General features: G+C 34.2%; 1 protein-coding gene across 3 annotated transcripts in view; it reads left to right on the top strand.

The window, feature by feature from the left end:
* LOC110840226 (bicaudal D-related protein homolog) overlaps nucleotides 1-11,656 on the top strand; it is a 38,796-nt gene extending 27,140 nt beyond the window's left edge. For 2 of the 3 annotated variants that reach the window (XR_015537251.1, XR_015537252.1), the window contains 9 exons: nucleotides 3,648-3,863; nucleotides 4,764-4,880; nucleotides 5,004-5,150; nucleotides 5,468-5,662; nucleotides 6,209-6,343; nucleotides 6,962-7,195; nucleotides 7,505-7,762; nucleotides 7,967-11,136; nucleotides 11,600-11,656. Coding sequence is in view for 1 of the 3 variants with exons in the window: in XM_087356478.1 (XP_087212604.1) it covers nucleotides 3,648-3,863; nucleotides 4,764-4,880; nucleotides 5,004-5,150; nucleotides 5,468-5,662; nucleotides 6,209-6,343; nucleotides 6,962-7,195; nucleotides 7,505-7,762; nucleotides 7,967-8,101 (1,437 nt within the window). In the remaining 2 variants the exon portion in view is untranslated. Of the gene's footprint in view, nucleotides 1-3,647; nucleotides 3,864-4,763; nucleotides 4,881-5,003; nucleotides 5,151-5,467; nucleotides 5,663-6,208; nucleotides 6,344-6,961; nucleotides 7,196-7,504; nucleotides 7,763-7,966 lie in introns of all 3 variants that reach the window. The other variant, XM_087356478.1, reaches the window with a different exon arrangement.
* Nucleotides 11,657-15,741: the final 4,085 nt, after the last annotated feature.

Consider the following 15,741-nt stretch of genomic DNA (forward strand, 5'->3'; position numbering starts at 1 on the left):
AATGAAATCAAGAAGTAGTAGATATCAAAACAAACTTTAGTCTGAAACGTCCTTTTAGTATACGTCTGAAAAAAAGGAGAATTGTTACTCTATTTGATTCTCTTTTCTTGATTCTGTATAATCATGTGGTAGTAAGCAGAGCATGCCTCTAAATTACACTTTTTTTAAATATTTTTGGCATGCTTCGGAAGTGTCTAAATTAGCGTTGTTTAAATAGAGCATACATACAGTAGTTCTGTAAAAACATTTATGGTCACTTGTTTAATTTTCTATGGAGTGTTAAAGAAAGATTTCTATGTCTACAATTTATGGTTACATATCATTGCCAGGCCACACAATTCTGTGAACTTTTACAAGTGTTGTACTGTACGTAAAAATCAATAAACAGAAGTTAAACGTGGACTTAACATTTCTCCTCTGAGTTCACCTTGACCGTCAGTGATCAATATTAAAGAAGGCAAAGATAAATTAAGAAACAATTAAAATCGCTTTCCAAATGAGCCCATTTGATATAACAACAAAGAAGGGATCGCTGTTTACAGACATTTATTTTCCTTACCAGTAGCTATGATATTGAATAAAGCAAGAGTCCCCAAACATGACTTGCAGACTGAATGACACTGTGAAGTGAATCAGCCCTGTCTATATGCAAGTACAGTTAATCATTTCCAGCACGCAATAATTTCACTTTCAGTGATTAAATTATAACCGTGATTATTTATTGCAGAGAACTTAAAAACAACACCTTTTATTAAATAAAGAAAATTGACTTATGTAACATATTCTTATAACAAACTGCCTTACAAAATTTGTCAGACTCATAAAAAATGCAAGTGGACATTGAGTATAGTGGGCCTAGAATATGTTCCAAAACTAGCCAAAAATTATAAAATTCTAGATAAATTAAAGTAGCCACACATTCTTCTAAATTTAACTTTGTTTTCGTCTCAAAGTCTTGTCATTTTGAGGTTCTCATGGCAGTGAAGATCTTGATTGTGATCTTCTGTTTTGTGACACTATGGTTCCTTATAGATGATCACCAGAACCCTGAAGATGGAGGCAGTATATTCCTCCAAAATGTTGATACCCACCTACAGGACTATGTAGTATCACATACGCAGAAGGTCACGATCAACAACCTTATCACAGTTTCAAAATCAATATAATCAGTGATTCATTTTGCTTATCAGACAACACAAATTAGTGACTGACTCATCATATGACTCATAGCTCGTTTAGAAAATTAGCTTTTACGTAGAGCTAGCTAGTGTGATAAGATAATACATTTAAATGCCTTTTACTTATGTTTTCTATAGTCTTGTATATTATACAGTTTTGGAAAAATACAGCTTGAACAACTGCAAGTCATGAAATAAACTATGCTACTTGATAAAGGTTCTGCAGGACTTTTATAAATACAAATAATCTAAATGTTCACTTTTAACTTATTGAAGTGAAATGAAGTATGGAACTCAGGAGATTTCTTGGCTCATTTTTACTTTTTCCTCTTATTCCTTATGAGTTTTTCTATTTTTATAGTGTTATCATTCTTGTGCCCCATAACTGCTGATCATTTCATTGCTGTTCCCTCAAATTTCTCTCTATTCCTTTTTAATTCTTATTATCCATCATATTTTTCGTTTTCTGATTCCACATTTTTGTTATTGTCCAATAAATTTATTTTGACCTTTAAAATAACTGAAACAGTTTATTTTGTTACCTTGACATAACAAGATGAAATGATTTTATTAGAAATAAGTTTAGAATTTTTGAAAATATTGTCTTGTTATATACAGCTATTAAAGTAAAACTAACAACTATATTTCTGTTTGAGATTAGAAATTAAATATATTTTCTTGAATATTCCGATCTTGGACAAATTAATTCACTATTATATTCTAATTGCATATACAGTATAGATGTTGCAAGTGTTATTACTCTACACAGAATTGCTAATTTTTCTACTTTTCCTGAATCCAAAGACCTTGTAGATGGAATCTAACTGTTAGAAAAAAAACCGTACAGGTGCAGGGAACGTGAAATTATAGCCGTGTTCTGCTTTGGAGCTTGTTCGTTAAACTGTTAATTGTTCAGGCTGTAAAAGTCAGCAGACAGAAACTTCATTACGCGGTGCATTGTGCCATGAAGTTTCAAGCAAGATAATATGATATTCCTTGAGGTGTCTATCACTCTGCATCTTCTTATACACACCCCGGATCATTCTGTCACACAGTTTTGTGATTGTCTATCTAGAGTAATTTATCTGTGACACTGATAAAGACTTTGTAGTATGTGTCACATTTAGTAACCTTTGGGGATTTTTCAAACTACAGAAGACCTGTGTTATGTAATTCTTGTTAAATAAAAGAAAGCCAGTTTTAAAATTATGCTTAGTGTTCATTGCATGCTCATTAATGTACCGGCTTTGTTTATTGTCCTTGTAAATCCAGTATTTAAATAAGTAATTACTAAGAATAGTTTATGTATTAATCTGAAGACCAAGTTTGTTTTTGTTACAATTAAGGAGCAACTAGCGAGAACATGGATTATGTTAAAAAGGTTTTTAGACTTACAAGAACAAGTAATTACATTCAAAAAACTAAGTCTCCCATGTCTTGAGCTAATAGTGTTGCGTTACTATTATGAATGATTACGCCAGGTAACAGTTGGCAGGTGAGTACCAGTGACCTTGATGAGTAGCAAAAATATTTATCTGAGGTCAGCTTGTGGTGTGTTAAGAGGTATTCCACATCCCAGTAATGTAAGAAGAGCACAAGAATTTACTGATCCAGTTACAAGTTGAAACAATGCTCATGAGAATGAACCGTGGGAAGTAAATATGAAACCAGGTGTTCCTCTTCATTGGAATGCTTACTTCCTGTTAGACTATAATTATACTTTTTATGACAAACAAAGAATCATGCTGACCTACTGGGATATATAAACTAATAGGTTAAAGAAATATTGTATTAAGTACTATGAGAAAATAATGGGATGAAGCTAGTTTTGGTAAAGTGTTCTATTACAACTTAAATATTTAAATGAAAATTACCTTCAGTTATCTTACATTTATATGCATTTTCATATGAAGTGAAGAAAGTTTCTTCCCTAACATAAAACTTACATTTTGATATCTGAATAATAATGTGTACAAAAAGGATTTTTTTTTGTACAAATCAAAGCTTTCTTGAACATTTAGTCATTTCCAAAGACAAGAGTTAAATATTTTGGGCTTCTTTAACTATTACTTAAAAACATAATTTATGACACTCCAGTTTTTCGTTTCTTCTTTGTGGTAAAGCAGGCCTTGAAGTTTATGTAAGAGTTTTGAATTATTACAGTTACGGTGACTAAACATTCTATTGGAGTCGAGATCAACACCTTGCAGTTCCTTGTCTTAAGACCATGTTGTTGGGAGGGTATAGGGGTTCTCAACCCACAGCCCATAAACTGTATGCATCCTGCCAATTTGTTTTGTGCAGCCTTGTACATTTTTGCAATGTTGTATCATTCTGTGTAATGAAGAAATAGTTACTGCCTAAATTAATATATAATTTTAATTGAAGAGTTAATAAAAATTACTTATTATACATAGATAATTGTTAAGAAAGAAGAAGATTGAATGACAGAACATAATTTTTTTATAGTTGCTGGAGCAGGATCGGCATTCCCTGAGACGGAAGCTCGAGTCCACACAGTCAGAATGTGACACGAGATTGCTTGAACTTCAAGCAGACATCAGGGAGCTAAATAAAACACTAGTAGAAAGAGAGACAACCCTCAGACAGACTGAACGTGAGAAAACAACTCTTATTGCTGAACTGGCAGAACAGAACCAGAGGCTTACAAATCAACTCAAAGAAGTAAGTGTATGAGAAATTTTTCTTGTTAGGAAATTTCACCTGAGTCAGACTTTGTGCAGTTGGTTCCAGAAAGTAAAATAGTTTTAGCACTCCAACTTCACATTCAGAAGTTTCTAGTTTCAAATTTTGACCTGGAGACCAGGCATAAAGATTTAGATTTTTGCATTTGCTTACTTGCTCCAGGCATGCTGCAGATAAGTACTTTCTATCAAATTGTTTCTACTTCATTGTCCTACCATTTGATGATATGTAACCTATGTAACTGAAAAAGTGATATTAAAAAACAACATCACATAATTCTGACATGCACCATTTGTGTTAACCAATGCCAGTGGCAAAAAATCTTTAAATATCCTCTGTACCATTGTGAATTGTCTTTTTATTCATACACTGAAAACATTTGGTGGGAAAAGCAAATGTATTCTGTCACTGATAATTAAACCAGTAAAGTAAGCATGCTGTGGACTGACACAGTTTGTTGAACAAACAAAAGAATGTATTTACTCTTCCTCTCTGCTTTAATTCCCATTACATTACAAACATGTGTTTCTAAATAGAGGATAGAGAAGTACTATCTTTGATCCACTTTTATGTGTCAGATCAAATTTTATGCTTTAAATAGCAAGAAACTAAGAATCACATGGTTATCTAATGACCAAAGAAAGAAATATAATAGATTGAGAAAATAAGAAGTTATTGAAATCTCAACCTGTATCTCAAAATAACACAATGATTTTATTTTTAACACATATTTATGAACAGTTATACTTTTGTTACATGTTTTAATATTAAATTATCATATATTGGCATTTTAACATAATAGCTTTAAGTAATTCAATACTGAGAAGAGTAAAATGAGAGTTATGCAGTAAAAAGAGTTTCTTGTTTTGTGTGCAACAGTCTAGTCGTGTAGAAGAACAGCTAACTGTGCAGCTTCAGGGCCTTCGGGATCAGTGCAACCTTAAAAAGTCCAGTCTTCAGGACCATGTAAGCAGTCTTGAAGTTCTGAGAGATGAGGTATGTATCCGTATCTCCTAAGTTGTAAAACGCGTTTATCACTGTATTAAACACTTTGAGTCCAAGCTTAGTGACTGTTTCAATGAATTCAGAGATACATACATTTCTTCTTGTCCTGCATAGATCCACCTCATGTCTGAGAAGAAATGTGAGCTGGAGCGGAGGTTGCAGTCCCTATTAAGTGAGAGAGAGGATTTGGGATCGGCTCTTGATGAAGCTACAGACCGCATTGTCATGTTGGAACACAAGGCCCGAGAACAAGAACTTCAGGTACCAAGTACTAAATAACTGAGGACAGAACTGTACTTTATTTTTGTATAATTTTCCCCTTTAGTTTCATTCTGTCCTTCCTGGTAGGCCATTGCTAAATAAAGTCTTGGTTTATCCTCTGAAATGGATCCTGGCTGTTATACAAGTGATCCCCAGTGTGGAACAACAGTACACTTTTGATTTAGCAGTATTTACAGAACATTTTATTGACAGTGGAAAGGGCATAAAAATTCATTAGTTGAAAATTGAACCACATTTTCATATCAATGAACACTGCATTAAACATTATGAGCTGAGTCATTCCTTTGCAATTTCAGTTGCACCAAGCTCAGCGTGAGATTGAGGAGTTACGAGCTACAAATGGTTCACTGGGTGAGAGAATTGAAGTGCTTTCAGCCCACAGTTCCTCCCCAGGCCCTCGATCACTCCTGCAAGAGATGGAATGTGATGATACAAGCAGTGAATCAGAGCTGATACCCCATAATGACAGCAGTTCAGAGCAACTAGATGGGGTGAGTTACTAATGCATAACTTTCTGATTCTCAGGTTATAGTACAATAAAGAAATAGCAGCTTTCACTCAATTTTTGGAGGCACGTCCACAATAATGCCTTTAAACAGGTCTTGAACACTTTCTAAAACTGTATCTACTTACAATTAATGTTCATCTTCCCATCCTTTTTGCCCTAAGTGATTTTGAAGTATTTTTTATTGTATGTTTCTCCAATTATGACTGCATGTTTTTCTAAATAAAGTTGTATTCTACCATAGCATAGTTAATTTAAAACAGATATCACATGCATTGTATGTCCTGAATGGGGATTTTTGAAGAAAATAATAGGAAATCACTGACATGCAACAGTGAAATGTGAACGATTGTAAGCACACCTCTTGTTCTCATTCATTAGTGAAGGCCTACTTATACAGAATTTAATAGTTTGTGGGGATTTATTCTGAAATATTTTAATTTTATGCAGGTATTTAATAGGCAAACAGTATGCTCATGGATTAAGGAAAAGGATGCCTTCAATTTAAGTGATATTTACTCTCTGCCTTCAGCTTCAAAAGGAAGTTCTCTCAGCTTACCAGCAGCTTAGAACAGCATGCGATAGACTACGCCATAGCAGAGGAGACTCAGTAAGTTGGGATATGGAGTCCATGATAAGTGAAGATATATCTCCTAGTAAACTCAAGGTATGTCCGAATGAATGTCATTATTAAGCTTGTTTTGACTTGTACTTTGTGCTGGCTTCTTGTTCCCTGTTCATCTATCTCTGTCTTCCTACAACTTATTTTATTCCTATGCTCTTCCATCCTTCTGTGTAATATATTTCCTAGCCTGTTTTCCCATCATGATCTCAGTTTTCCTCTTTGGTATTAGTGTTTTACTTTTATGTTCAAAAACCCTCTCTGTGATACTTTTTTCATTCAGTCTTAAAACATGTCCATATCATGTCATAATCTTCCATTTCATAAATACAGAATATAAGGTTAATTTTACTGTCTGTAGTTAATAAGCTGAAATTCTATGTTGTTAAATATTTAAAATACTGACATGTTTATTCTTTACAGTTTTGAAAGGACTAATAGTGCTGTAGGACATAGTGTGCAAGTATGTGTATGAATGCATGAACCTTTGTGTTCTCTAAAGGGACAGAAGAATTTTCTGACCAGTTGTGGTCTTCTCAAAAACAGCTTTGCTCCATGGAGTCACTTGGTTATTCAGAATAAGGCCCCAACAGAACACTGCATTTTAAACATACAGTTTTATGCAAATATAGTAAATTTTCACAACATTCATCTTTTTGTCAGGTTGGCTTGCTGTCAGAAATTGTAAAGGAACTCTCTAAGTTGATCCAGGAGGTTCTGAGCAGGAGAGAGTCTCGACCCAGTTCATCATCCAGCAGTGGCATTGATCTGGAGCTAGAACTGGAGGCAGAGTTACATAGAGCCAATGAGAGTCTGGAGAAACTGCAAAGGCAGCTTGATGAGCGAGAGGAGGAACTCAAGAGGAAAACAGAGCAAGTCATGGAGCTCACCAGCAAGGTGTGGTAGTTTGATAGAATGGCAAGTTTAATTCTTCCAAATCTTGTTACTTCATGAGTCATTCCTAAAGTATGGTGAAATTATCCACAAAAAGTGCTTGCTGGCAGATTCTTTTGTTTTCCATTAAGTGCTGTTTCTTCCACTGTTTATTATTACATTAAGTGCAGTAGGGGACATTTGACTGTACTGTACTCTACTATGTTACTCGTGACAAAGGATTAAATGCTTTATGCAATGTTCCTGTATTACATAGAGACCACTTTATCTGTTCTGTCATTTTACAAAATTTTTATGTAATGCTTTTTACAGTTGAGTGTGCAAGATGCAGAGTTGGCTGGAATCACAGAGGAGCGTGACAGGGCACGCACCGACTTGGAGAACACCCACCTTTCAAGAGATGAAGTGGTACACAAAGCATGGGAGGTGCGTGATACGGCTGTGGCAAGGAAGAATGTAATCGAAATAGAGTTAGCAAAGACAAGGATAGATGTGATGCAAGCTAATAGCCAGCTGATGGAAGCCATCCAACAGAAAGTCGAGTTGAGTCAGCAACTTGAACAGTGGCAGGTTGGTAATTCTGATTTAATTACTGTCCTGAGTTGAAATTATACAGTCATGAAAAACTGTGAAACTAACGTCATTGAGTACTGATACTCAGATTGTAAAGCAATTTTTCAGCTGGATTCTGTCTGTTTGCTTTTATGTTGTGGTGTGGAAGAAATGAACAGCAATAGGAAACTTTAAAAATTACAAATATTAAATTATTTTTAGATGGACATGCAAAGCCTTCTGGATGATCAAATGAAGCAGAAACTCTGCAGGCAGGAGCGCTTTCGTCAAGCAAACAATTTGGAAAGTAGCAAAAGGACCTCCACAAGGCGACTGTTTGGTCTGTTCCAACGATGATTGCCACAAGCATCGCACCGTGACATCCAGACTTTCAGCTGCAAGAATAACAGTGAAGAGTCACAGGCATTCTCTGAAATTCAAAGTGACTGCAAGTTTTCCTGCCTTCAGGAATGTCTGTCAGAAATAATTTTGTTGGAAACAAAGATTTATTAATAATACTAAAACAGTGAACACTGTGGTTGCAGATGAAAGTAGTGTTAAAAGAATATTTGCCAGAACTGTGATATCTGACTGTGTAAGACTGGGCCTCTGCTTTGAAGATAATGTGGTGGTCAAGATGGGGTAGGTGGGGTATTCAGGGAATTAAAGAAAACATAAATTATTGAATGAAAAAACAAAGCTGAAAACATCAGAAAAATAGCAGGATTGTAACAGATGTAGGTAGTTTTCACATATTTATAATAATAATAAGATAATGTCAGGTTTACATAATCCTTTAGCCTTAATTTAATGTTCCCCACTTTTTATAAATATTTCTTTATTTATTTTTCTCTTTGGATGCTAATGAAATAGCAGTTATACGCTTCATTGTAAATAGACAAGATAAACCTCATTTTAATTTTAAATGTGCCCTTTCCTTTCAGCTTACTGACAATCACTAGACTGTGATAAAATCAACATTAAGGAAATATAACATGAAAAGTTATGCAGTACTCAAGAACTGAGTTGTTTTTTTAGTTGCTCTCAGTAAGATGAACATTATGTTGAGTTAACACATTTACTGCACAGATTTTAGCATCAGTTTAAGTCATCGTAGTTCTAATTGTTTGGGACAGTGGTTAGTATTGTCACAGAAGCATGTTCTTTGAACATTGTTCCCTGTCTGGATAAAAGAAGAATGAACTAATGTTTGGAGCCTAGCATTGTCTGCACTGTTTTCATTCAGTATGCCTAATAGTGAGATCTGACTTTACCTAATGGCCCAACAGAGTGGGTAATATTTCCATTTATTTGAACACAATGACAAAGCCAGCCCTAAACTGAATGTGACACATCTTCATCAGGCAGACAGCAGGTAATGTCCATAGAATAAAGCTGTGTGTCAAGCAATGATTAAATATTTTGATTTTTAGCTAAGAAGCAAGCTTTTGTTGACACTAGATAACAAACTCATTTGAACATAACCTAATATCAATGAAGTACATGTTAATAATTGAACTATGACTACATCAAAACACTGTTCCAGAGGGTAGAATACACAGGTAAATAGTTATAAAATCACAGAGAACTCAGACAGGCATATGCCATTTTGGATTAATATTGAGATAGGTCTACTTTGACATAAAACAACGAATTTATACATCTTGAATATTTAATACACTATATGTAATATGTATAGTGTAGCTGGCACTTGTGAAAGATACACAGAATATTGTTTTATCCACTAATTAAAATAAAAGCACTTGTGATATCTAGATATAAACAAGATTCTTTTGTAGGAGCTGGAAATGCCAGAAGTCTTACCTGTGTGATATAAAAGCCTTTATTGGTTATGTTATTTAAATGTATATGGCTATACAACAGTTTGTATTTTTCCATCCTTTCCAATTTATTATTCACTATCATCATCTCATTCAACATTATATAGTCTGAGCTACTGGAAAAAACATTGTTAAATAAACTATAAATGAATATTGGCCAGATTTCCAATGCTAAACTTGTTCATAAAATATGACACCAGGATCTGAGATCCAGTTTAGTTAGATTTATGACTGACAGTAGTTATGCTGGAGCAGGTATTCTCAGGGTCTACCATGTTTCCTGACTTGTTTACTAAATTTTGTGATTGTGGACTGGACTCTCAAGACCATCATACATATCTAGGCTCTTTTCACATTAAAGAGAAACAAATTAATAGGGTAAATAAAGATTTTTCTGTCCTTCAGGCTATACTTTGTAGAGCCCTGTGCTTTGAAATCAGTGTGATGGAGTTCACCTCTGTTCATGAACTTATGATGATATGAATAAAGTGTGTAATGGTGGTGTTCTAAACTTTAATTCCAAAAGTACTTACTCAAGTTATCAGTTATCCTGACTGAAAAATTTCTTTGTCTCTGCAAGTGAATGGTGGGATACAAGTCAGTGTAATTAATCCAGTTTCACATTACATTAATTATAGGATACCAATAACCAAAATTATCTGGCTGCTAAGTAACACAGTGCTTAATAAAAATGTAATCTCTTTCAGTCTCTGTGTGTAAGATAGATATTGTTTATTTGGTATGAAATCTATTATCTATGAAATTATATTTTATAGATAACAGATATAACGATTATACATTTTATTCTGTGAGTGATTTAAATGGCATGGATATGATAACAACATTCTTTTATGAGTTTAAAAACCATATATTTGTTATGTATGAATAAGGAATCTAGGATTTGCAGGTTTTAATACCAAAACAGTAAAACTGTGTTTCAGTGTTACATGTTTGTCATTGTTTTCTATGAAACTTCTATTATGGTGGTTAGGGAAAGAGAGTCATATTTCTTCAAAACATTGACAGAAGCGATCAAATATGTGTCAGGACCTTAATTTTATCACATACTTCAAACTTGATAGATGAGATAGATTCTAGTCAACTGCAGTTGAATTATTTCCGCAAATGCAAGAGGCAAATCAAATTGAAGATATGAATTTTCTCATGTTCTATGGTGTTGCAGCCACCAATTTTTGGAAGTTCTTTCCCATACAACACATTTAATTTTTTAAATTTTTAAAAGTTTAAACTTGGAGGATTTCTTTTCTTGTGAACATATCATTGAAATGCATAAAATGTAGCTAAACAAGTGCAATAGGTCTAAGAGTACTTCAAGTAAATTTCTAGTATATAATAATTTGTTATGGTGACTGCAGAATCAGGAAGTGTGCTGTGAAGTAAAGACTATGTATGTGTTCTGTTTGGGATCTGTAAGAGAATATGATTTACAACAAACATCTCTTCACCAAAATCTAGAGGATGGATATAATTTGATTAAGAACTAAGGTCAGAGGTTTGGAGTAAGGCAATCAATATTTTGTTTTTAAACTGGTAAATGGTTTCCTATTTGTATGGGTGCGAAACATGGTCTCTCACTCAGAGGGAGGAACACAGATTGCAGGTGTTTGAGAATCGGGTGTTGAGGAGGATATTTGGGCCTAAGAGGGAAGACGATGGGGCGTGGAGAAAACTGCACAATGACGAGCTTAAAAATCTGTACTGCTCCCCCAGTATTGTGAGGGTGATTAAGTCGAGAAGAGTGAGATGGGCGGGACATGTAGTGCGCATGGATGGGACAAGAGGTGTGCAAAGGGTACTGGTTGGGAAACCTGAAGGGAAGAGACCGCTGGGGAGACCTAGACGTAGATGGGAGGATAATCTCAGGTGGGATCTATGGGAGATAGGAGTTGAAGGAAACTGGATATTGTTGGCCCAGGACAGGGTCCGGTGGAGGGCTTTGGTTAATTCGGTGATGAACCTTCGGGTTCGGTAAGCCATCTAGTTAGTTAGTTAGTTAAATGGTTTCCTAAAAGGTGCACTTGGGATGAATAAACAACATATCTTTACTTGATTTTACACATTTCAATTTTGTTTGTCTTATATAACCCAATGCTATTAGTTTATTCATTTACATTTAAGTAAAAGTATGATGAAATGTATATGGGTGAGAAGAGATATTGCCCATTTATTTTGGAGCTTCAGGGAATTTGCTAACCATCAGACTGAATAATTATACTAAAAGGAACAACCAAAGAAAATGTCAGCATTATTCTCAGTGGCTAAAAATTTCATATTGGCCAGCATTCAAATTGTAACAGTCTCATATTAGGGTCTTGGTAAATAAATCTATAACTTGATAAAATTTATTCCATCCATTCTTGTTCAGATTTCATTTTCATTAAGATTTTACACCAAAAGTGCAATTACATATCTTTCTTAAAATTAAGTAAATTGTTAGACTGTCTACATAATAAGGAAATAAATGCGTAGCGTATTTGAAATTGGTGTTTGTACTTTAATTACATGTAATATAAAATGTTTTCTGAAAGTGTGGTATGTAAGGTAATAATCATTCAGTGGCTTTCTATTTTAGGCATCAGGTTAAATACACATAAACTTTACGAAACTGTCATATTGGAGACATCTTACTATCATTTTCTACATCGTGTGTTAGGTTCCCAAACTGTTTGTCGGCATGAAAACTGTTTAGAAGGTTTGCTAAGAGATAAATGATAGATACTTTTTGTGTAAGTATTGAAAATCCATATCAATCAGTGGTGTTGCCCTGTTCATGTAAGAAAACATTTTATTTCTTGTAATTTATTCTATTTGCAATGTTGAAACATAATTCCACTACCAAGATTTTCATTCAATAGGAACATGATTTATCATTCATATGCATGGAAAATGGTTGTATGGAGGGGAATTCCTAAAAAAATTATATAATGTTACACAGGGATATGTATATTCTGAGTTATCTAGGAGGGACTCATGGAATTACAAAATGTTCTTACTGCTGCTGAATTAAATAACCCATCCCAATATAACCTAGCTGAGCTGTGTAATATTGGTGGTGAGTAGAGAAAGAGGTGCAACTAAACCTCAATCTTACATCTTTATTATTGTATTGTTATTGTATGTCATAACATATGCATGGGGTACCATATTTTATTATTTCATATTGGCAAGATGTTCCTTTCCATCAGAGCCAATAAGGTGGATGCTTCGGATGAAATTAAAAGTTGTGCAATCTTATACTTCAATTAATTCAACCCTCATCCAATTTGCATCTTTGGCTTGGGCCTGTGAAGGATTATGGAATGTAAATAAATTGTATTCTATTCCTAGCAGCCAGTGCCAAGAACTCGGTCGATAACACCGGTAACTACCATCCAACGTACTCAATTATACCCTTGTAGTCGATAACTGTTGAACAGTCGATCATCGAAATTAGGAGATTTAGAATGGCGGTTGTATGTTGTGGAATATGACAGTTCTCGGTAAGTGTATTAATTACTAATTTATTGCAAGTATAAATAACTAACTGCTAAAATCTTCGAAGATAGCATTTTTGGTTTTCACGTGTAATCTGCTAGAAGTTTACCAACGTTTCAGAGGTGCTTCCTTCCTCCATCATTAGAGTTGCTATCGCCCCGATGATGGAAGCAGCAAATACTTCTATAACGTCGGTAAACTGATACTTACACTCTTATTACATTTCATGAATCTATAAGTTAGCCAGATGAATCACTGTAGTCATCATTTGAAAATTTTGTATTATATAAGATTCCAAATATGTGTACATATTTTGTTTGGAAAGTATCAATAAGTGTTGGGTTGGGTCATGCCTGATCTACTTGTTATTTTTATTCTTTAACTAAACATACATTATTCAACCCTGCACACACCCTGTACACACTGAAATGGAAAGTGGAATGTGTGATGTGGATTCAGAATTTGTTGACACCAAAACTACTTTCTGTTTATTAAGAAGGAATGGAAAGTTTGTTTATTTGTAATTCAGAAATGTATACATATTATTGCAGTTAACTGTTTCACTTCATTAGTATTTACAGATGAGCAGTTTTTGTACCTGAGAGTTTCAGTTTGGAAGAAAAGACTTTTTCTACAACTTTTAGCATATTATCTGTTGGTTAGTTAGCTAAATGTCTTCACCCACTCGAAACTCACAATGCTTAAAAATAATTTATAACACTTAGGTAACACAGTCTGTAATGATTATTTATAAGACATTTTTAAAACAACTTATGTTCTACAAAGATTTGCATTAAATAATGTTATAATTGTATTTCCTTTTTCTCTTGATACAATGTAAACTGACTCAAGTCAAGCCCTCTTATGTGATATTTTGCAGTAACACAGTACATAGAGAACCAGTCTTTGTAGTACTTTTGTGGTTTATACTTGAGTGGTTCTGCGCACAACCCAGTTTGAGTATCATGAAAATAAAGCAGTTCCATGCTATTAAATGTTATAACTTTAATCTTAAATTGCAATTAATATTTTCATGTAGAAAAATAGCACATATACATCAATGTTATAATAACAACGATATAAGAAGTTCCTATAGGAGCATAAGATATCACAACTTTGACAAGGTCTATACAATTTTATGTTCTATCACTTCAAACACATAGAGTAAATAATCCATAAGCAACATGGAACTTTGCATGAAAGTGGAGAAATAAACCAATATAGATATTGCATCTGCTTGAAAATATATTCAGGATGACACCTTTCTGATCAAAATGTTGATTTGCCACATTCTTTGAGCTTGTTTTGTGTAATGTTTTGTCTTGTACAACAGTCATATTTTATATTGACTGAGAGTTGTGGGTTACATCAGTTGCAGTGGTTATTTAATACTGACTGAGATGAGCAATGAGTAGGAACAGGGAAGGAAATAGTTATTGCATATTTCAGAATACTGGCTCTGCACTCATTTACAAAGATTTTAAAAAAAATGTGACAACCTTGGTTGGGAAATGCAGTGTTCTGGCCAAGATTCAAACCCTGTAATTTAAACTATGCATTAACACTGTCAGCCTATTCCATCATATTTTTACTTTATGTGTTTCTGTTGTTAGCCATACTGCATTTCTGCAGGTTAAGTAAATAACTTCTAGAATGTGTGTATATTAACTAAGTAAAATACTTCAGGGCATAGGGTCCTTCTTGAAAAGTTTATAGTTACTCATTTGATTCCCCTGTTTTCTTAAAACTTGAAAGTTCATGTCTAAGTTTACAGACACTGAGCCAGTTGAAAGTGGCCCATACCCTTACACCTTATTTCTCTAAAATCCTTGTTTATATGTATTATTCTCCCAAGTGATTTATTCCTTTGTTTTCCAACCAAAATTTTGTATCTACTTATGTGTGCCTGTTCATTCTAAATAACAGTTAACTAAAAATGGAAACATTGTTACTGTAAACTTCCATATTTTGATGGAAACTTACATTGTTAATGTCAGGGGATCATGATTTGGTCTCATGTTAGTTGGTGAGAAGCCTGCAGTATAGATATCTGTGGCATTCTTCTCCAACTGTTCTAAGGAATTTTGGGTAGCAATAAAGGATATTCATTGTTTGAATGTTGTCACATTTGCAAGCATGTGTCAGGTATTTATGTTTTGTTCAAGAAGCAAGCTGCTCAAAATTAATCTCTTGTGGAAAGTGATTCTAGAAGAATTATTGGAAATATCTGTTAATCATATGAGGAATAAATAAAATAACTTCATATTCCTATTCATTGACTATCAGAATTGTTATGTATGATATAAATAGTACTTTGGAGGACACAGGTTCTGTATGTGTTCTTTGTGTTTGGTTAAGTGTGTGCAGTATTAAATATTGCTGATAAAAATGATGATCATAGTGACATTTGTTTTCTAGTTATGTTTTGTGCAATAAACTGTTGTTTAGAAGATTTCTGTCTTCTGGGTTATTGCGCTGTGTAGTCTGGTCGATGTTAACCAACGTTTCAGAGGTCATACTGCCTCCGTCATCAGGGCGATGAATATGCCAATAGGGTGTGAGGAGTTGGATTTTATAGGCAGGGACGTGAAAGGTGTAGCCTGCCCCGAGCCAATGGGAGCAGGTATGGGAGTGGACCAATGGTAGCACGTGGGCGAGGGT

The sequence above is a fragment of the Zootermopsis nevadensis genome, unplaced genomic scaffold (genome assembly GCF_977971745.1).
Source record: "Zootermopsis nevadensis isolate Lab colony 2312 unplaced genomic scaffold, Znev_1.0 Znev_ptg000027l, whole genome shotgun sequence".
Taxonomy (NCBI): domain Eukaryota; kingdom Metazoa; phylum Arthropoda; class Insecta; order Blattodea; family Termopsidae; genus Zootermopsis; species Zootermopsis nevadensis.